We start from the raw sequence: 23354 nt of genomic DNA on the forward strand, positions 1-23354 counted from the left end.
GAGGGGCGAACTACCGGTGTTGCCGAAGATTCAGGTACCCACATTTTCTGGAGAACCTAGAGAGTGGGACCTGTTTGTAGAATTAATTACGGAGTTAATTGAAAAAAGAGAAGATTTAAGTCTTGCTCTTAAGTTCAATTATTTGAAATCCGCGTTAAAGGGCGAAGCAAGGAGCATGGTAGCTCATCTATTGTCAGGTTCAGCTGACAATTATAGTGCCGCTTGGGAACTGTTAACCAAGCGGTATGAAAATAATCGGAGGGTGTTTTCCGAACAGTTAAATCGGATCGTTGATTTACCGATGATCAACAATGAATCCGCAAAAAGCATAAAAGGAGTGATTGACATAGTTAATGAGTCAGTACACTTAATTAAAATTAAAACAAATTTGTCCGATGAAGTGGACATAATATTTGCACAAATGCTACTAAGGAAATTTGACAGAGAGACTCTACAATTATATGAGAGTCAGATCAGAAAAACCAGGCAAATACAATTGCTATCGGATGTCATGGAATTCTTGGAGCAAAGATATTGCTCGCTAAGTGCCGTGAGAAAGGAAGAGAAAAAACCATTAGAAAAAACGTCGGCTGTGGCGTTTAAAGACAGTTGTCCGATATGCCCCTGGCATAACGCACTTCAGTGCTATAAGTTTAAAGCGCTAACACCTATAGAAAGGCTGGAAATAGCAAAAAAAGTACAATTGTGTACACGATGCTTGAAGCATTCAAGCAACAAGAGATGCAATAATGAAATAGTCTGCTCATTTTGTAGCAGAGGACACCATACGTTACTCCATTATGAAGAAAATCAGGAGAGCGTTAATACCTGTGTAACGGCACAACGAAAATTGTTGGCCACAGCCCTAATACAAGTTAAGAAAATAAATGGAGGGTTTCAAACATTAAGAGCTTTGGTTGATAGTGGTTCTCAGAGTACTATTATCTGAAGAAGCCGCTCAAATATTGAAATTACGTAAAATTAAACAATATACAGAGATAAGTGGCGTGTCCTTAATAAAAGCCAAAAAATCAAAATATAAAGTAAAAATAGATGTGAAGACGCGGAATCCACGGGATAAACTTCTTAAGGTTGAGGCAATTGTTTTGCCAAAGTTAATAAAAAGCTCTTCCGTTAAAAATAGCAAACGTGGATATGTCAAAATGGCAATCCTACGTACTTGCTGATCCTACCTTTAATAAACCTGGTAGGGTTGACATGATAATAGGGGTACCCAAATTTTAAAAGGGGGAGTTAGAAAGATAAATGGCCTACTAGGTCAAAATACTAAATTTGGTTGGATCGTCTCAGGATGCACCAAATCAAAAATGAATATATCTGTAGTGGCACCAACAATAGATGTTACAGGTTTTAAAAAGCGTTGGGAGAAGAAAAAAGGTAAATGTGAAAATAAATACAACACAAGTCCAAACAGACTCAACAACGAAACAAAAAAAGAAATAACCTGTCGGGCCCCGGCAGAACCTCACCTTAGAGGTAAAATAAAAGCGGAGGTGAAAGAAAGAAGTTTATGGCCCCCGGCAGGACCTCAGTTCGGAGGTAAAGTAAAATCTGGGGAAGAAAAGGTATATATCCCAGAGCCAGTACAAAATGAGGACACTCAGATGGCAATGGTTAAATTAAATAATGATTATCTAAGAAATAGTGTCAAATTAAAATCAGGTAAGAAATTGTCCGAGGCTCTATTACAAAAAGGGACAACATTTAATCCGAATAACCACTTAAAATTCAAATACCAGCAAAGGCCACATTGGTTTAAGCCGAGAGGTAAAAGTAGTTGGTCTTTAAAGTCTCTACCATATAAAAAGGCTAGAAGTCAGCACAGTAATACACATCAGGAGTGGGTAGATATCCCGAAACAAAAATTGTTAGGCATCGGGCGATATTAGTAAACCAATTTGGAAAATCATACAAAATAATAGGAAGTCAGTTTATAAGAAGGATAACATTGATTTGCTAGGGTTAACTTCTCTCATGTAGCTCGTCATGCTTCTTTACCAACAATTATCTTACTAATAATAATGTTAATAATAATAATTTGTTTAAGACAACTCAATAAAAATAAAACGTCACAAAACGTCACATTTGGCGGCCCTTTGCAGAATGTTTAAGAATAAACATCGTGTTCATCTGAAGCGGCTTCACCAAATCAGATGCACTAAAGAAATTATAATAAAACTGTACTTTTGTCACAAACAAGTAATCTAGCATATGACTAGAATTACAATCAGCCACACACATTGTGGAAAAACACTTGTAGTTCTAAACTAACCCAAAATATCACAACGGCAGGAGGTCATGTGGCCGAAGCCGTGCCCAAGATAATAATAATTTTCAACCCCCGATAACGTGGGATTTGAGTCTCATTAGAATAAGATATTTTAAGAACAATTGTTATCTCCTAGAGCCTAAGATTCCCTATCCAAACTCCATACTTTTGTTAATAAAATCAGTTCATATTTTGAATTCAACGAATGAAGATTGGGTTATTCTTCTCCTCCGGAATCCCTATTCATACACACTCAATATATTTGTTATACTTTCGATATTACGGCTTCGAAAACGCCAAACACCAAAAAACACCTACTGCCGAAATTACTACAGTTGCTCCACTAGCCAAACTACCTTTAAGATCGGTTAAAAACTCTCCCGCCGCCGAAGATACTACAGTTGCTCCACTAGCCAAACTGCCTTTAAATTCTGACGCACGCATTTTTTATTTATTAAGCACTATTTTGCTTTAATTTTATACTCTGTCTCTTATCACTGGTGGGGGAAAACAAGAGTTATTTATTTTGCTACCTTTAGCTGGTCTAAGCATTTACACTTGCATTAGATCTCAAACTCTTAAGGAACTGATTGAACCTCGGAGTCTCTTACCACTGGTGGGGGAAAACTACAGAGTTCCTTTTTTCTCGAAGGACCAAACATGATCCATCCGGCTCGAAGGACCAAAATGAATAGGGATTCCGGAGGAGAAGAATAACCCAATCTTCATTCGTTGAATTCAAAATATGAACTGATTTTATTAACAAAAGTATAGAGTTTATATAGGGAATCTTAGGCTCTAGGAGGTAACAATTGTTCTTAAAATATCTTATTCTAATGACCTACGTTTTTCGGGGGTTGAAAATTGTTTATATTTCATGCTCAGCGTCGGTTACTTGATACTCCGCCGCTGTTACAATCTTAAGTGTTTTCCACAGAGTGAGGATGCATGTTTTTGTTTTTGGAATTAAGCAATAATTGTCATAGGAATCTTTATGACTTATTTTTCTTGTGTGTTTTGTGTATTTCTTTGTTCAATCTGATTTGGTGAAGCCATTTCAGATGAACACGATGTTTATTCTTAAACAGTTGGAGTGGACCGAAAAGCTCCGAAGGTTTTCCTCAATGCATCATGGTATATGGATTTAAGTTTTATTTAGAATTCATTCAGTTTAGATATCTTTGAAAAGGGGGTTTATGTTTACCATCATTGTGCCTTTTTTAATTTTTTTTATTATTGTGAAGTCGTCGGCGTATGCAACGAAATCAAAGCCTTTGTGTACTGAGATGGTGCGACACAGTTTGTTGTAAGCTATGAGAAAAAGAATTACGGATAAAGGGGATCATTGCGGTATACCATTATCAAGCGGTTTACTTTCCGAAAATTGATTATTTACTTGAATTTTGATGTACCTATTTGTCAGAAAATTTTTGACGTAATTTAATATTTTAGGTCCTATTTTCCAATTAATTAACTCATCGATGATTGTATGGATTCCTATTTTGTCATAGGCCTTTTCGAAGTCGAGGCTCATGACTGAGAGATGATTTCTTGTGGATAAGGCGGAAGTGGTCTGGTAGTCTAAGAGGATTAGACATTCCGACACTGACATGACCTTTCGAAAGCCTAATTGCCGACTATCCAGAAGCTTACTATTGGTAGCAAGCCACCATAGTCGGTTTGCTACAATTTTGTCCAAAACTTTAGCCATGCAAGGGTTTAGTGAAATGGGGCGGTAGGAGTTTATTGCAGTTTTTGGAGTATTAGGTTTATGGATAGGGACTACTATGCTGTTTTTGAAGTTTTGTGGGATATGAGAATTAAAAATGTAATTATACAGTTTTATTACCCGGTCTGAGACCTCGGTGGACAAGTTTTTTAGCATAGGGTAAGAAATTCGGTCGAGCCCTGGACTCTTACCTTTAAGGCTATTTAATGCTGACCTGAATTCGATGTGTTTAATCTCAGATTCAATGCTGAGCGTTTCTTGGGGAGGTTCGTAGGAGGGGGTAATTGTTTTAGATCGATTTTTGTGATTCCTAAACGAGGCGCTGAATTTGTGGTCGGAGGATTCTCTAGACCAGTGATTTGCAAACAATTGTGCTATGTCCGTCTTATTTATGACATTTATTGTAGGGTCATTTGGTGAGGTTATACAGTGAATTCCGTTTCTCAATTTTCTGCCACAGAAAGTGTTGATATTTGACCAAATTTTTAAAGGGGTTGATGTTGGGTTAATTTCGGAAGTGAATTTTTGTAGTGAAAGCCTTTTTGATTGTTTTAACTCTCTTCTAAAGAGTGCTTTAGCCTTTTTGAACTCTACTATATTTTCACTGTTTATATTTTTCCTAAGTTTATTCCATGCCTTGTTTTTGCTAATTTTTAACTCTTCTAGCTTCTTGCTCCACCACGGGACTGAGAACCTTTTATTGAATTTCGGACATGTCTGTGGTATGCTTATATTTGCACTTTGTCTAATTATTTTGACTAAATTCGCTGTTTCTTTGTTTACCTCATTGCTATTTGGCCTCTTTAAGTGAAAATGTTCAGTTTGGATAGCAAACTTTTGCCAATCCGCCAGATCAAGTCTAAATTTAGGACGTCTATCTTGGTGTTCATAGCTTATATTGCCAAAAATAGTTATGTAGATGGGGAAGTGGTCGCTCCCATGGAGGTCTGTGTCTGCTCTCCACTTAAGATGTAGTAGCAGATTCGGGGTCCTCAGAGTGAGATCTACATGTGCATGGTGTGCCGTCGTTTAGGGTAATGAAGTTTGACTGGGAAATAAATTTGAATACAATATTCCCTCTAACATTGTTTTTTGGTGATCCCCAGCTTTGGTGCCAGCTATTAAAGTCTCCGCATATTATGGTATTGATGCTCGGGTTACCAAACATATTTTCTAAATTATGTTTGTTGAATTGTTTATTTGGTGGGATGTATGTGTTTATAATTTGGATTTTATATTTGGAATGAAGGATTATTCCAACGGCATTGAAATCATTATTTGTTCTGAGCGAGTCATATTGGAGAGAATTGTGGATTAGCATAGCTACTCCTCCATGTAAATTCTTTGATGAGTTTTTGTGAATTATTGTGAAGTTAAGTGGGATAGGGATATTGTGTTGGGAGTGAATGTGGGTTTCTTGAAGGCAGATAATTTTTGGGCTAACTGCTTTTATCATTATTTGTAGTTGGTCGTAATTATTTACGTAACCATTGCAATTCCATTGAATTATTATTATCATTACTTCTAAATCTAAGTATGTTATTTATAAAAATTTTACAAATTTATTAGTTGGTTAGTTTTACTTTTAAGTTGACTTTCTAGTATGTCAGATTTGTCTTTAGCATTTAGGGGTTTGGTAAGAGGATTAGGTTTTGAGTGACTTCTCAGCTTACGATCTGATTCCGGTATCGATTTTTTTGGGTCATTTCTCAATGTTGGGTCTACTTCCATGTCTTCTTCGGTGCCTTGTGTTGTTCCGGTAATGGGTGATGGGTCGCTATCCATTATGTCATCGTATCTTTTGACTTGGCGAGGTTGGGCTTTATTTTTATTCTGTGGTGTTGGGCTGATGCTTGCTGGTTGAGATGATTTGTCATTGGAGATGTTTGACTGCATAGATGCGATCTTTTCGTAAGGCGTAGGTTGATGTAGGTGGCGTGTGACATAAATTCGTGTAGCCGTTTTATGATCGACTCTTTCTATTATTTTGATTGCTAATATTTCTTTTTGTTTTTTGAACGCTGGACAAGATCTGTCTAACGGGCTATGGTTGAATTCGTCATTTATAACATTTTTTCAATTTATGCAAAATTTAGGCTTGGTACATACTTCACCTTCTTTATGCATGTCTGTGGAGCAGATTTGGCAATGTTGTTTTTCTTTTGGGCAGTTTTTAGTTGCATGTCCTAATCTAAAGCATTTTTTGCATTTAAGAGGTAGTGGAATGTAAGGTCGAACCTTAACACTTTCGTATCCAATCATCATTGTAGTTGGAAGTTTCGTCGTCTGAAATGTTAAAATGACTAGTCCGGTTTCAATCAGTTCACCGTTTTGCATTTTTTTTATTTTTTGTACACAGGTTATTTTCTGTGTACTCAGTTCTTCTAATATTTCTTTTTCGTCAACGTTCCGCAGGTCATTGGAGTAGATAACGCCTCTTGAAGACTTCAACGACTTATGTTCGCTTGCGCACACTGGGAAGTCGTGGAACTGTGTTATTTTAATTAGTCGCTGCGCTTGAGTTGTGCCTTTTGTCTTGACCAAAAGGTTTCCATCTCGGGTTTTGGTACATGATTCTACTTCTCCATTGCACGCGTTATCAATGACTTTTTTAATAATGAAGGGTGAAACTTTTTCGAAGCTATTGTTATCTATTCTTCTTATTACAACAAATTTCGGTTCCGTGTTGGTAGATTTGTCCCACGGTGTTGGGAAGCTTATGTCGGGCGGTCGCGACATTGTCGTTTTTGTTGGGCTTTCGCCCGCTTAGTTTGACTTCGTGACGAGTTCGATGATGTTTTGTTTTTGGATGGTTTTTTTGTTTTTTGTGTAATTGTTTCTGCTGAGCGTTTTACTTGTGCAAGTGCACTTGCAAGGTTGTTGTTTTTGTAATTGTTACCACTGGCGGTGACGATTGATAGCACGTCTTTACTCCGTGAAGTTTCGACTGAGAATGTAGAAATTATTAGAGGAGGTTTGTTCAGATTCTATCATCAAATTCTAAGCATAATTTATGTAGAGGTTCTTTCACGAAGTCGAGAAAATGGGGCGCTAGTTTGTTCATTATGTTGGTTTTATGTTTTGAATCATGCTGGTTGTCTATTTTTAGGATTTCACAATCGGACAAGTTTTCATTTAATAGGTTCATGTTAGTAATTTGGAAGTCTGGGCACATGGGTTAGTCTTAGAAGCAATTGGGTGCAATTCTTGATTAGGGATAAAGGTGTTATTATTGCTTGAGGCTATAGCAATCATCAATTATCAATTTTTTGGTGGAATAATTGAGTGTGCAATTGAATTTTTATATAAAGCCCCAGAATTCCGTCACATGGGATGGGAAAATCATTTTTTATTACTTAGAAGGTGTGTTTCATTGAGAGGTTGCTGATCTTGAGTTTGGTTTCACCTATTGTAAATAGGACGTCATTGCCTATTCCACTAAGTTTTGTCCGTGTGTGTATGTCCACTGTATTATATTTTCTTACTATTTTCTATTTTATTAGTGATACATTAGCTCCTGTGTCAAATAGTAATTTTATTGTCCCTACATCGTCAAAGTTCAAAGTTATGTAGCTATTAAGGTTGCGATTTAAACTGTATATTTTATTTGTTCTATTCTTTACATCAGAGTACTTTCGGAGTGTTCCGAATTTTCTTCTACGTTTGTAAGTCTAACATTATTATTTTGTTGTGTTTTAGTAGGGTAATTATTATTTGTGTAGTTGTTTCTTTTAGTGTAAAACATGCTGTGATCCTGTTCCATATTTGTAGATGTATTTACAAATTCAGCAACAACTTAATTTATTTTAGTGAAATTGCCAGCTTCTTTTATTGTTCTGACCTTAAACTTCTGTCTGAATTGCATAGTTCTATGCTGTTTCAGGGTTTACGTTGTCTGTAATGACCATGTGTTTTAATGATTTAGTGATATTTTCGAGTTCTAAAGTCCTCATTTAGTTTTGTTTTTATGACTTTAACAGCTGTTTATTTGTGTTCTGCCTTTATTTCATTAATTTATGAAACTATTGAGGTTTTTCTACTACACCATTATACTATTGAATCAGCTTAGAAGCTGTATTAAGAAATTCAATCTTTGTTTGCACCATCTTTGGTTTTATATATGTATCTTGTTATTTTCTATACCTGGCTCTACGGTGTCTTTTGCTACTAGGATTCAAAAGTTGCTTCTAGATTCGAATGAAAGTTATATTATTTGATTCATTGCTTGTGTCTATATTGCTATTCTTTATTTTATTGTTATCGCTGTTTGTGCGTAGCCCGTTACTTCAGAAGTCCCTTGCAGATTCATCTAAAACCAATCGGTTGAGAAAAATTATTTTTATTGATAGATAATCTCGAGCCTTATCGAAGCTTTTTTTCAAAATGATCAAAATGGCTGCCTAAGAAAATTTTGTCCAGATATTGGAAAAAAAACCTCAGTTAATTGTTAAAAAAATTCGAAATTTTGGAAAAAAATCCTTTGATCAGGCACAAGTTTTTTATGTTTTTCAAAAGCTGTAAAAATTTTATTGAAATCTACGTAGCGGTTTTTAAGTTACAGTGTTCACAAGTTTGAAAAACATGGTTTTACGAAAAACACATTTAAAGTTTTGCAATCGATTTATGTAGAATTATACGAATTATTTAATTACTTACACTGAGTCATCTATTTTTGGGCCATATAATAGATCTTCAGCCATCGTAGCACCTATCTTCTCGAGTGTTGTCGTTGGGGCGCTTATCTGCCGTTGTCATACGTGCATCATCCATTTTATTTGCATACCGATGAGAATTATGCCCACAATTAAGTCCCATAACTAGTATGTTCCGTTTTTGGGCATATTTTCTATACTAGTTGGTTGAAGCTTTCATTTTTAAGTAAATTTTCACTGCTGAAATCTTCGTAAATAGGCTGGATAGCCCCTTAAAATGTCAGAAGGTAGGGGAGAATAATCGTGAGTATAAGTAGACAAGCTATCCTCTTGCTTCGGTGCGTTTTTGGACATGCCCTATACATTCCTTTTTATTGACGGTTGTATTTTTGTAAGGATCTGCTTTTATAATTCCTGAGTAGGTCTTGGAATCATAGTCACCGATGTAGTTTGCATACTTAACTCCATATTTCGTTTCTGACTGCTGAAACACTTCGACTATCGCATCTACCTCCATTTTCCCGGAAGATCCTTTATGATTAGCGGTACACTAATCTTCATGAGATTGATGTCATTCTTCGTACTCGGCTGTATTTTTTTTTTTTTTCCAATACTCACATTATAGATGAAACTCCAAAAGAGGATGTATATACCCGTTTTCGCCAGTTTCCATCTACCGATACAGTTAAATTACTTTTATCTTCATTTTCAGTAGTTGCTTGCTTTTCTTCATTCACAGCTTTCATCATGAAGGCTTCTGCCACAGTTTTACTACATTTTAAAATCTGTTTCAGTAATATTGTATGCGTACATTTATCTAAAAAAGCCGGCATGTCCATCGGACAATAAAACTTGCAAAATACTTCGTAGCCTACTCGTAGTATTCTCATTACAAAAATAAAACGTCTGTTTTTTGAATGTCCAATGAAAGAACAGGAAGGAATATATTAATTTCCACTTTTTTTCAAAAGCTTGCTTTGATCGCTGCAAGCTTTACAACTGTGATTATGCTGTTTGTGCACTTTTGAGCGCACATGTATGACACATATGCTCTTCTTGAGGGTCGATTTTATTATTTAATTATATATGTACCTATATGTATATATTTTTTTGTATGTTTTCATTTTAGTGTATATTGGGCTATAAAAACTTTTAATTTTTGTATTTTGCTTCTTGTTTTCGAGGGTATTCTGGCTATGATAGGCTTATTGGAAATAAAATTTGTAGGCAATATATATAATTTTTTTTTTATTTTTTTTTTGTTTACATTATTTTAATAGTGGCAGCGCAAAAATCGCCTGTTGGTGGTGCCTATATTGGCACTTTTTTTAATTTTTTTTTTATTTTTATTTTTTCTCATTTAATGCTGCATCTGCTGTTGTTGGTGCTCCGCCGTTGATTTGTGCCAGTAGGGCCGCACGCTGCTTCCTGAAGCCGACCAGCGCCGCCTCGGCGCTTTGGCTTTACGACAAGGGGAATGACCGTTGGCGCTTCCTCCTCTCGCTTCCTCCAAGCAAGCTCTGACCGTGCCGCAGGTTGCCTGGCTCGGTACTGTTCTATGGTCAAAAGCTGTGGTCCGTCCAGCGGGCAGTCCTCCAATGCCTTTTGAAGTGCTTCTTTATTGTCCTATGGCATTTGTTTTTCGGGGCTTTTTTAAAATTTTTTTGCCTTTTTTTGTTCTTATGGCAATGATTTATTTGCTTTGCCTGTTTAACTTTTGCCGATAGTAGGCAGGATGGCCATGAAGTAGCCGAAGGGAAGATTTGACTTTAAGTGCTTTATTTGGGGCCGCAAGCCCAGTATAGGGAAGCAATTACATGGAGTCTTTTGGCTAGTGTCCTTAACGGTACTTAAAGCTTAACATTATGCTTAAGTTCTAGTTACTTATAATATGTCCCTAAAAGCATTGGGCCTAATGCTATCCCTAAAAGTATACTACAGTTGATATTTTTCGGGATGGGAAGGCAGAAGTGCCTGCTGAATATTCAGTTGCTTGTACAGCTGAGGTAGACCAAGGGGGGGAGCTCGGAAGAAAAGCCCATGTTCGGGGCGTTTGTTGTTGATGTGGTTGTTTTATTAGAGTTTGTTGCTAAATTGAAAGAGGAGGAAGCAATAACAAGCTAGCTGCTGGTGTTGTTGTTTTGTTGGATTGTTGTTGTTTAAGGTTTTTCTAGTTTTTATTTTCAATATCTTCTTTTGCATTTGATATATCGGGCATAACGGAGACGAAGAAGGGTGACCGCCAACGGGTCGCAACAAAGACGATAAACGCTGCGGAGCTATTAGTTACTGGCGTGAGCGAGCACCCGAAGAGTGACTGTGCTACTGTGCTACTAATTTTAATCTAACAATACCCAGTAGAATCCACGAATCATAACGAAACGAAGACATTGCTTCAAACTGCACGTTAGGATGGCGCATTCAAGGATCAGCATTCAGCATTTAATTCAGTTCTGAAACATTTTAAGATAGCTTTGGATTTTCTCGAGATCGATGTTTTTCCAGTTTTCTCGGAATTTCTTGAATAATGGGATGTCTGGGCTTGGTGTTACTTGACCGTTTCGCTTCAAACACGCCTTTAAGTACTAATTCATAAACGTGATGGCGGCAAGCAAAAATAAGCATTCTCTACCCATTTTTTGTTCGAGAAGCACACAAGCTCCATTTATGCGGCCTGTGTTAGAAGCAGTAGTATTACAACAGAGAATCTGCACTTTGTCTTCAAGGTTCGAGTTCGTAATAATATTCCAAACTGCATCTGCCTGTTCCCTTCCTGTGGAGCTATCCAACTTAGGAACAGCAATAATTTGTTCTTTATTATCATATGTAATAACTATCGGTAGGCATTCTTCTTTACTTTTTCGTGAATCTAGAGCTGGCAACAGTTTTCCGTCCCAGTGGACAGTTACCGTGTCCGGGACCTTGTTTTGAAAATCAATTTTTATAGTTTCAGCCCGTTCTTTTTGCATTTCCGTACGAACTCTATGAATAGAGGACTTGCTTATAGGGAATTCATCCGTATTGTGCCCCAGAGTCTTAATAGTTGCTTCAATTAAAAAGACAGAATCCCTCACACTTAACTGAGACCTGTCTAATGCGGCAACTAACTTGGCAGTTAAGATATTTTTCGCATATAAGTTTTATCGGGCCGAGAGGAGGCTTCTCATGCGCTGGGCCTATTTTCCTCTAATTCTATTATTTCAGAATAAGACGGTGAATTTTCTAGAGGTGGTTCCCAAGAAGATGTTGATTGATCTAAGGATGAAAAATACATGACCGCGACGACCTGGTTCTCTTTGTCGCTGCAAGAAGATCTTATCTTTATTTATTTTAATCGATTGAAGAGCATCGGCATGTGCGATGTTAAACAAAGTGCTTAAGTTTGAAACAAATTAATGTCGAACCCATTTCTTGGGTTTTTTTTTTTTTGCATTTTTATACCCTTGCAAAGAGGGTATATTAATTTTGGTCAGAAGTGTGCAATGCAAAGCATCTCCGACCATACAAAGTAAATATATCTTGATCAGCACGACGAGGCGAGTTCAAATAGCCATGTCCGTCCGTCCGTCTGAATCAACGCAAACTCCTCCTAGACCGTAAGAGCTACAGAGCTGAAATGCATGTAGGCTTGTATATACTGCAGGGGTTGTATATCTCGGATTCAGCCGGATCGCACCACTATATCATATAGCTCCTATACAAACCCCAAAGTCACAAACAGCGACTTTTCTCAATAACTTCGTTATTTCCTATGCTAAGATTGTAGGCCATTATTTCGCAAACATAAGATTTGGTGACTTTTACTTTGTTGGTTTTTCGAGAAAATCTGTTTTATTACATTTGCGCCGGCGAAAGTAGCCGTTGCAAAATTTTCAAACAAACGAAGTTTGCGCGCATACTAATCTAGGTCACGAAAAAAAATACACTCACGAATTGTGAGATTTGCACTTTCACTGACATTTAAGTTCACTTCACGAATGATGTTTGATGTTTTGCGTCCCCTACTAAAAATATTTCCATTTTGGAACTTCCTTACTTCATTAACATGTTGACTACACGAAAACAACGCGATGACTAATAAAACAAACAAGTAATTACACGCAATCAAAGCGACAGAGTGCTTGCGCCGTACTATACAAGTACCGACATGCGATCAACTCGGCACGGTTTGCCGTTATTCTAAATAGTCGAAACTTTATTTCAAGATGTTTTTTGACCATTCAAACAAAATAAGAGGGTATGCGTTAAAAAAAAAAAACATTTCAATTTTTTTTGGGACACTCTACTGTATATATTAGTGCGATTGTAAACGTAAAGGAAAATGTTGCACATTTAGCCACAACATTCCTTAAGAGTTCTTAAGCTAAGTGTTCCGGAAAACCTCTGCCTTAAATGAAATCAACGCGCTTAATGAGTAGTCATTAGTGGAAAAATCAAGCGCATTAATTGCTTTAAATGTTTACCTGTCAGTAGTGAAAAGTGTTCTCAGAAGACATCACCTATATCTACCGACTAGCTTGTTTTAAAGGTACATTTAAATATAGGGGGGCCACCATATCAGTCTCTTATTAGTCAACGTTGGAAGACACAAATAAATGCGTTACGGATTCCTCTTCATACTAAAGGCCGTTCATCTAGAGGCGGCCTACAACCTAAAGTTTATCATAATTGTTATCGCCGTTAAAATACTGTCGACCAAATATGTAGGTTAACACCAGGGGAGAATGCGTTAACTTCTTTAAACCGGATCGTATCAGATAAGTACTGATTCATCATATAACCTGTTAAGTATCAAATCACAATGTGAAGTGCTACTCCCAAGGAATACTCACACACCACGTACTGGCGCCGTTGTAGTACATTGTGTATCAGAGATGGCGCTGTAGGTGAAAACATATTTTTCTTGTTTTCCTTTCTTTTTCTTGAAAATAATCCTGAATTTTTATTTATTTTTATTTTTCTAACGAATGCAAAACCGTGAAAACCGGTTCATCCGTTCTGAAGTTATAGCGTTTTATATCATGCACCCATTGGTTGAAATTGTATATTAAATTCGTCAAAATGTATGTAACAGGCAGAAGGAAGCTTTTCCGTAAAGTTTGTATACATTATATTTGATAAAGTTTATATACTCTTTATCAGCATCAACAGCCGATACGATCCAGCCATGTCCGTCCATCCGTATAAACACATATTTCTCGAAGACTGTAAAAGCAAAAGGCACCAAATTTTGAATGACTCGTTTAGTAGGTACAGTTTTCGGGTTTATTTCAAGTTTTTGCCGCGCCGCCTTGCCATCAATGTGAAAGAACGCTTTATCTTATGTTTGCGAAATAATGGCCTACAATCTTAGCATAGGAAATAACGAAGTTATTTGATATTGATCAAATTTGGCACAGTCTTTAACAGATACATAAAACTGACAAAAGTTTAATTTGAAAGCAATCGCGTAGAATGTAACGAAGTTATTGACAAAAGTCACTGGTTTCGACCGGTCGTTCCTATGGGAGCTATGATACAGTCACCCAATCTTGATCAAATTAGGCACTTTTTGCAAGGGTTTAAATATCAAAGAAGTTAAATTCGGCTTTGCCGAAGTTTATTTTCCCTTGCAGTCCTTGACAATAATAATTTTACATGTTCAAAACCTGTTTTCTGCAACTCAATTCATCAATATACAAACAAAACAATTTTACTCTTCATACTTTAATTTGTTCTTCTTCTTCGCTCATTCCCTAAGCAAAGCAACGCACGCATACACATACAGTTTATGTAGCGATGCGTCTGCGTCGAATTTTTATGAAAATGCTTCTTCCAGAACTACATATATGATATAGTAGTCCGATCCTGATGATTTTCATACTTTATCTAACCCGGGTAATAAAAAGACCCAAAAAAAATTTCATCCCGATAGCTCTTAAGATGGCTGAGTAAAACGTATACGCACCGACGGACGGACGGACACACGGTCAGACGGACAGACGCACAGCTTCGACTCAGCTTCTCATGCTGATCAAGAATATATATTCTTTATGGGTTCGGAAACGTCTCCTTCTGTGCGTTACAAACATCTGACCAATTTTATAATACCTTTTGCAAGGGTATAAAAATTTGATGGTCACCGCTCAGTTCTTCTCAAAGACCCCATTAAATAGCATAAGTTATATAATGTACTATAAGTAGGGTTTGAGGTGTTTAATTCTCGGCAATTGCATTTTTATACCATACACCCATAGGGTAAAATGGTGTTTTAAAGTCGCCAAAATGTTTGTAACAGGCATAAGGAAGCTTCTCCGACCCTATAAAGTATATATATTCTTGATCAGGATCAACAGCCGAGTCAATCTACCCATGTCCGTTTGTCCGTCCGTCCGTTCGTCAGTATGAACACGCAGATCTCGGAGTATAACAGCTAGAGACATCAAATTTGGTTTATATTTTCGTTTAGTTAGCGCTCAGAAACTAATTATAGAAACTTTTTGCTACGCCCCCTTCCGCCCCGGGAATTTACATAAAACTGATTTTCTTAAAAACTACCGACATCAAATTTGGTATGTAAACTAGCTTTATAGACTCGCAGATATTGACTATTTAAAAATTTTGACACGCCCACTTCCGCTCCCGTTATTTAAAAAATGATCTGGCTGTATTTCCATTTATTAGCATTCCCCGATGCTACTGTTCCCACTTCTTTTGCATAGTCCTTTTTACACCCTTGCAGAGTGTATTATAAAATTGGCCAGATGTTTGTAACGCACAGAAGGAGACGTTTCCAACCCCATAAAGAATATATATTCTTGATCAGAATGAGAAGCTGAGTCGATATAGTCAAGTCCGTTGTAACATATCACCTGGTAGAATTTTATTGTGAACTGTTGGAATTCGGTAAGACCTATCGACAGTACGTGCTGGTCTTGGCTCAAATTAGTCGGTGAGAAATGGGGGGATACGATAGGATGATGATAGCACAGGCTGACATGATTTTTGCTGACGTTAACTTGAGATGTGTTCTTAAGTAATTCGGGTAATCTGATTCTGACTGCATACTTGGTTTTTGTCCATCACGTCCAGATTTTGTGAAATCTGGAGATCTGTGGTTGGAAAATAGGCACCCAAAAGTGTACTATAGAAATTTTAGATTTAAGAATATTCTATGTAAAAAAAAATAAGTTTTGTTTGCACATATAACCAATAAATTTGTTAGACGCATAATTCTTTAAAATTAAAAAGCACACAATTCTTGGAATTCCTATAGCATACTTTTTGGTTAAAATTTTACTCATTATAGAACCATATCCAAAGTGTAAGATATTATGCCTTATAACAAAGGAATAACTATTTGATATTTTGTAAATTTCTTTTAAACCAAGCCTTATATATTAATAGGATAAAATAATAATGTTTTTAGTACAATATTATGTTTATATCATGCAAATAGGGTAATTTTGAATTATTTTAACGCATTTTTTCAAAATCCTGACATGATGGAGAAATACTAAGTACAGGGCCGTGATCAGCACCTCCCAATCACTATAGGAGACCTATTAAACTTAAAACACTTTTTCATGACCTCAAAATTCTGCAACTCAATTCATCAATATACAAACAAAACAATTTTACTCTTCATACTTTAATTTGTTCTTCTTCTTCGCTCATTCCCTAAGCAAAGCAACGCACGCATACACATACAGTTTATGTAGCGATGCGTCTGCGTCGAATTTTTATGAAAATGTTTCTTCCAGAACTACATATATGATATAGTAGTCCGATCCTGATGATTTTCATACTTTATCTAACCCGGGTAATAAAAAGACCCAAAAAAAATTTCATCCCGATAGCTCTTAAGATGGCTGAGTAAAACGTATACGCACCGACGGACGGACGGACACACGGACAGACGGTCAGACGGACAGACGCACAGCTTCGACTCAGCTTCTCATGCTGATCAAGAATATATATTCTTTATGGGTTCGGAAACGTCTCCTTCTGTGCGTTACAAACATCTGACCAATTTTATAATACCTTTTGCAAGGGTGTAAAAATTTGCTGGTCACCGCTCAGTTCTTCTCAAAGACCCCATTAAATAGCATAAGTTATATAATGTACTATAAGTAGGGTTTGAGGTGTTTAATTCTCGTCAATTGCATTTTTATACCATACACCCATAGGGTGAAATGGTGTTTTAAAGTCGCCAAAATGTTTGTAACAGGCATAAGGAAGCTTCTCCGACCCTATAAAGTATATATATTCTTGATCAGGATCAACAGCCGAGTCAATCTACCCATGTCCGTTTGTCCGTCCGTCCGTTCGTCAGTATGAACACGCAGATCTCGGAGTATAACAGCTAGAGACATCAAATTTGGTTTATATTTTCGTTTAGTTAGCGCTCAGAAACTAATTGTAGAAACTTTTTGCTACGCCCCCTTCCGCCCCGGGAATTTACATAAAACTGATTTTCTTAAAAACTACCGACATCAAATTTGGTATGTAAACTAGCTTTATAGACTCGCAGATATTGACTATTTAAAAATTTTGACACGCCCACTTCCGCTCCCGATTTTCTCGAAAACTAACAAGGCTAAAGTCACCATATTTAAAATGTATTTTTTTTTATAACCATATATATTTCTACCAAACTTCAAATTTACTACGCGATCCATAAAAGCAGAATTGGCCGTTGTCTAGTGGCGGCGCTAGAGTGCTCGTGTATTTGTAGAGTGAGCGAGATAGCATATGTAAAAACAATTTAATAGAAATACATTTGGTTTTCGAAATTTGAAATTTCTGTTTCACCTGGTGTATGGTATACCCAAGTCGGCGAGTCGACTTACTTACTTCATTAAATTTTAAATGTAAACCATAAAGTGTTCAACTCAACGATTGATATTTTAAAATTTTTTATATTGGAATGAATCGTTTACCAATTTTGCAAACTTTGTCAGGATTTTATGAAACAAGCGTATTTAATTATTTAAACTATGGTTAGTAGGTAATTATAAACTACCTCTAATCTATGTGCTAGCTATAACTGCTATGGTCTTAAGATAGTTGTCAAATATATACTATGCAGTGCTTTATAATTAATAATTATTTACATTTTCTTTGTTAACCTATATTTACATGAGTTTGGGTAATATTTTACAATAGTGTGTGGAATGGTGGTGTGGAAGTGGGAGGGTTGTTTTTTGAATATGAATTCGTGGGTAAGTTTTGTGTGTCCGAATCGTATTCTTTGAAATTTGATGATGTCTGTTCGTTTAACGTTGTTGTCTATTTTTATTTGTGAGTCTCTTATCGAGGTTTGGTTCAAATTAGTGGTCTGGTCTTCATATTGTAGTGGTCTGATGTATTTATTTTGAATTCAAAAGTAGTTCAAAAAATGAAATCTCTGCCTCTGAAAAACTGCCTTAAAATTTCCTGTGACACAGTGTATATTTTTCCAAAAAATATGCAACAGTTTTTATTAGAAAATCAAATATTTCATCTGGAAAAGAAATTATACAAGACAATTAGTTTAGAAGATTTGTGACTTCTTGATTTAGTTGGATACTTTTTTTTTTTTTTTTTGCACTGTGAAGTTAATTTTAATATTGATGATAGCAGTGGATCTGAAATAACTAAAAAAGTGTTATATAAATTGTATTCCGACGACAATATTTCCTTGTATAATTCATTTGGGCATGTAAAATCATAGGAACCCCATTTTGTAGGTAATAGTTTCGTTGTTTGCCATGTATAATGGCGAAAAGATTAACTTCGTAGCACTGATATAAGTTATTTAAAAAATGATCTGGCTGTATTTCCATTTATTAGCATTCCCCGATGCTACTGTTCCCACTTCTTTTGCATAGTCCTTTTTACACCCTTGCAGAGTGTATTATAAAATTGGCCAGATGTTTGTAACGCACAGAAGGAGACGTTTCCAACCCCATAAAGAATATATATTCTTGATCAGAATGAGAAGCTGAGTCGATATAGTCAAGTCCGTTGTAACATATCACCTGGTAGAATTTTATTGTGAACTGTTGGAATTCGGTAAGACCTATCGACAGTACGTGCTGGTCTTGGCTCAAATTAGTCGGTGAGAAATGGGGGGATACGATAGGATGATGATAGCACAGGCTGACATGATTTTTGCTGACGTTAACTTGAGATGTGTTCTTAAGTAATTCGGGTAATCTGATTCTGACTGCATACTTGGTTTTTGTCCATCACGTCCAGATTTTGTGAAATCTGGAGATCTGTGGTTGGAAAATAGGCACCCAAAAGTGTACTATAGAAATTTTAGATTTAAGAATATTCTATGTAAAAAAAAATAAGTTTCGTTTGCACATATAACCAATAAATTTGTTAGACGTATAATTCTTTAAAATTAAAAAGCACACAATTCTTGGAATTCCTATAGCATACTTTTTGGTTAAAATTTTACTCATTATAGAACCATATCCAAAGTGTAAGATATTATGCCTTATAACAAAGGAATAACTATTTGATATTTTGTAAATTTCTTTTAAACCAAGCCTTATATATTAATAGGATAAAATAATAATGTTTTTAGTACAATATTATGTTTATATCATGCAAATAGGGTAATTTTGAATTATTTTAACGCATTTTTCCAAAATCCTGACATGATGGAGAAATACTAAGTACAGGGCCGTGATCAGCACCTCCCAATCACTATAGGAGACCTATTAAACTTAAAACACTTTTTCATGACCTCAAAATTGTCGGCCTGTGTTACTTTTTTTTCTCGCTACAATTCAATCATTATATACTGAAATTATTTTCCATTATTTGGTTGATCATAAATCGCTGAAACAGAAATTACATCAACAAATCAGAGTATCAATTGACTACCATTACCCCATAGTTCGCAAAAACTTGGTTTGAGGGTCGCCGAATTGATAATGCCCAATAAAAATACACTAGGCACTTGCCCCATAGTTTAGTCGCTGAAAGGTCTTCCATAGATGCACTGTGGAAGGGTGTTTTTTATGATGATTTCTCCTTTGCGCTCTAAGACTTAATGGTGGTCTTCTCAGTTTCTCTCACTTTGTTTTTACAGTTACTCTATTTTATTGACTTGAATTATTTAAAATAACCATAACGTGATTTCATGTTTGCATTAATTACGTTTTTTTTTTTTCAACGGCGGATCAACGCAAACTCCTCCTAGACCGTAAAAGCTTCAGTGCTGAATTTTTTGCATGTTGGCTTGTATATACTGCAGGGTTTGTATATCTCGGATTCAGCCGGATCGGACCACTATATCATATAGCTCCCGAACACGAACAGTGACTTTTCTCAATAACTTCGTTATTTTTAGAGCTATTGGCGGGAAATTTAATATTAGTAAGCTTATTATACCATACACCCATAGGGTGAAATGATATATTAAAGTCGCCAAAATGTATGAAACAGGCAGAAGAAACACTTTTTAATGACCTCAAAAATGTCGGCCTGTGTAGCCTACTCGCTCTACTAGTAAAAATGTTATTAATAATTTCGCGTACTAAGATGACTTACACTTGGTTTATTATTTTCCATTACAAAAAAAAAAAGAATAGAGAAAAGGAAGAAAATTACCGCAGTTTTTTATCGCCGCTGCTGAAAAAGAAAGGGGTCCGATATCAATAACACCTTTAAAACTCGCCCACCCTACCATGATCACTGAAACAAAGCTAAAATATAAAATTACACAGAGATCTCTATGCCAAACCGATTTTACCCTTATAATGCCACAGACCAAATCCATTTTAAGAACTTATTTTAATGAATGTAACAAGATAATAGAACATTTCAAAGTTAGGTATATAAAGATCTTTCTGGTGACATCTGTAAGCAATTATGTTTAGCATAGGGAGAGAGTACTATCGCTTGAGAGAGAATTAAACGTCAGTATGTTACCACCATGGTGAGCTTATGCCAGTGGCGTGCCGAAACAAGGGTTAATCAAAATTTTCACAGAAGTTCAATCATGTCAAAAAAACTTACACACAATAAAAAAATTATAAAAGCACAATAAAATAAAAGATTACAAAAAAAAAAAAATAATAATAATAATAAAAATAAATTTGAACTTAAAATATTAGCATTAAGACAAAATTATTGGACAAAAAAAAAAATTAAAGACAAAAGTTATTTCAGCCAAAATTTAACTTAATCTCCTCCACATTAGGGCATGACAGCTTCGCTTTCTGATAATCACTCTAAGAAAAGCTTTTATGTATTAAACAAAGAATTAGCGGGGGAAGCCTTTCCTCAAGCCTAGAGAACCATATACTCTTTTTATGCCTGATACCCTTTCCACTTTTTTACGCCTGTCTCCTTAGATCTTTTTCTGACCAAATGTATGCCCAAATGTGCGTCTTTGCAAGCGTCTGCTGCTCCAGTGGTCCTAAACGGGCTTGCCTCTCATGCGCCTCTCTTAGGTCTGCTAGTGGGCTTAGTCCATAAAATTTAGTCTGCGGACTAGTTGCTAATTCTATAATACAACACAAACACTCAATGGCGCTTTCCTTTAAAACGTTGTTTTTTTCATTTTCAATCCAGTTTTTTTGTATTTCACAAAGTGAAGGTATGTTTTTTAAGAATCTAAATGTATTGTGACCTGTGTATATATGTTGTGTTGTTTAATTGTACTTTTAACCATCTGTCTCTTTAATACCCTATTGTTAACCAATTTCATCTTCTGTAGAATAAAAAATTATTAGACCCGTATTGGCCCGTAAAAATTTTCTTTTTGTGATATTATATTGTTCGTCCACCATGTGAATTGTCCAACATTAGCTGGCCTGAGCTGCCCATTCTTACAATGCACTGTGGTCCAAAATCCAGATTTTGTGGCATTAATTAGAAGGAATGCAGTTAAAGAGTTGAAACTTTGCACATATAACCATTTTGATTGATTGATTTGACCAACCCCTCTTGACGTCCCATACTAGCCCACGCAGCGTATACGTAATGTGATTAAAATTAATTTGGGATTAAAATAATTATAGCAATTAAAAGTCAACAACTTAAAGTTTAATATTTTGTTTTGAACTGTTATTAATAAACAACAAATTTTGTTTCTTGATTAAGCAATACAAACTATAAATAAACAACTTTGGTTTTATTTTAAATAAGATATTTTTGACGATTGCTTCTAAAATAGATGATAATATAAATTTACCTCGGAAAAACTCGGAAAAAGTAATCATTGTTTGTTTGTTAATTTTTTACACAGGCTCAAAGTTTGCTTACAATTTCCCGCTTTTTTTGGCAGAGTGAACAGCTGACTAAACACCAGACTTTAAAAGTGTGCCGAAAATTCAGGGGTGCAGTAAAAACAAAAATATATTCGATATATATTTAAAGTATTCTGTCCAACAAGAAATTGTTTAAATACTATAATAGTATGGCATGAGGAAAAATGCGCTTCAAAGAAGTATTCTGCACTTGTCGACTACATTTTTTCTAATGTTCTCAAGAAATGGGACTGTAGTGAGCAGGACGACCATTCAATTTTGGATAAACTCAAAATTTTCCACAAAAAATTGTCTGAAAAGTGGAAGAAAAGCAACAGAGATAAGAATCGATTGGAGAACAAAACGCAGCTTTGCTCAACGACGATTTGGTTCTTCTGAGCCCTGAAGAAAAATTGGCTCCAGGGCGAAAACCAAAAGATATTGAAAATTGGCACACGTCAGTGCACAAAATTATCACATCTTGTGGAAAACAATTTTTGCAATGACCTTATGAGAGCAACACGTATAAGCCTATATAAATGTGGTAAACGGAGTGCATCGGACATTGTTTCAATGGTAGAAGCAGATCCCGACGCATCTAAAAAAATAAAAAAAAGTTTTGATGCAGACCAACGACTCCCCATTAAATATTCTCCCGAAGAAGCATTGGCGCTTTGTATTGATGGCGATTACACGAAAAACTCATACTATCTATTGCCTAATATATATCCAACATATGATGTTTTGCGATCGGCGAAAAAAATGAGCTATCCGGATTGCATCAGAACGGAAGAAAGTTGGGCTGAAGTTCCTTTACAAGAAATGTTGGACCACACCATTACGAGAATTGTTGGTGCGCATCCCGAAGTTTTTAGCTAACTCTCGGATAATGGCGATAAATATAAGTCTTTGAGCCTCATTTCCAAATGGGGTTGCGATCGGAGTTCGGGACACGCGACATATCGGCAGAGCATCAGTAATTCGGAGCTTAAGATGGCAGATGAGCACATATTTTTCATATGCATAGTGCCGCTACAATTACAATTGGAAACCAGCTTACTTTGGCAAAATCCTCGCCCGGCATCGACTCGGTATTGTATACCATTAAAAATAATCTTTGCCAAAGAGTCTACAGAATTGGTTAGAGCGCAAATTGAAAAAATGAATTCACAGATATTGAGAATTGTGCCTAAGTAGCTTTCAAGTTTACCACAAATTGCAACTTACCATGATCGATGGCAAAGTTTGAGGCGTGATTGCCGAAACATCATCGCAAACATGTGGTATTTGTAAAGCAACGCCTAAGGCTATGAACGATTCAAATGCAATTAACAACTAGGCAAGAAATGAGGACTTGCTGAAGTTTGGATTATCGACTTTGCATTGTTGGATTCGCTGCTTTGAATGTATGCTACATATCGGCTATCGTCTACCAATTAAAAAGTGGCAAG

At 36.0% G+C, this 23354-nt stretch overlaps 1 protein-coding gene across 3 annotated transcripts in view; it reads right to left on the reverse strand.

The window, feature by feature from the left end:
* LOC137580198 (uncharacterized) overlaps nt 1-23354 on the reverse strand; it is a 393130-nt gene that overhangs the window by 95690 nt on the left and 274086 nt on the right. The window contains exon 1 of one of the 3 annotated variants that reach the window (XM_068294122.1): nt 8676-8859. The exons of the other annotated variants lie outside the window; for them this stretch is intronic. Within the exon in view, the coding sequence (XP_068150223.1) occupies nt 8676-8719 (44 nt within the window). The 5' untranslated portion in view covers nt 8720-8859. Of the gene's footprint in view, nt 1-8675; nt 8860-23354 lie in introns of those variants that run through there. 3 annotated transcript variants of the gene reach the window in all.

The sequence above is a fragment of the Drosophila tropicalis genome, unplaced genomic scaffold (assembly GCF_018151085.1).
Source record: "Drosophila tropicalis isolate 14030-0801.00 unplaced genomic scaffold, ASM1815108v1 contig_830, whole genome shotgun sequence".
Lineage (NCBI taxonomy): Eukaryota > Metazoa > Arthropoda > Insecta > Diptera > Drosophilidae > Drosophila > Drosophila tropicalis.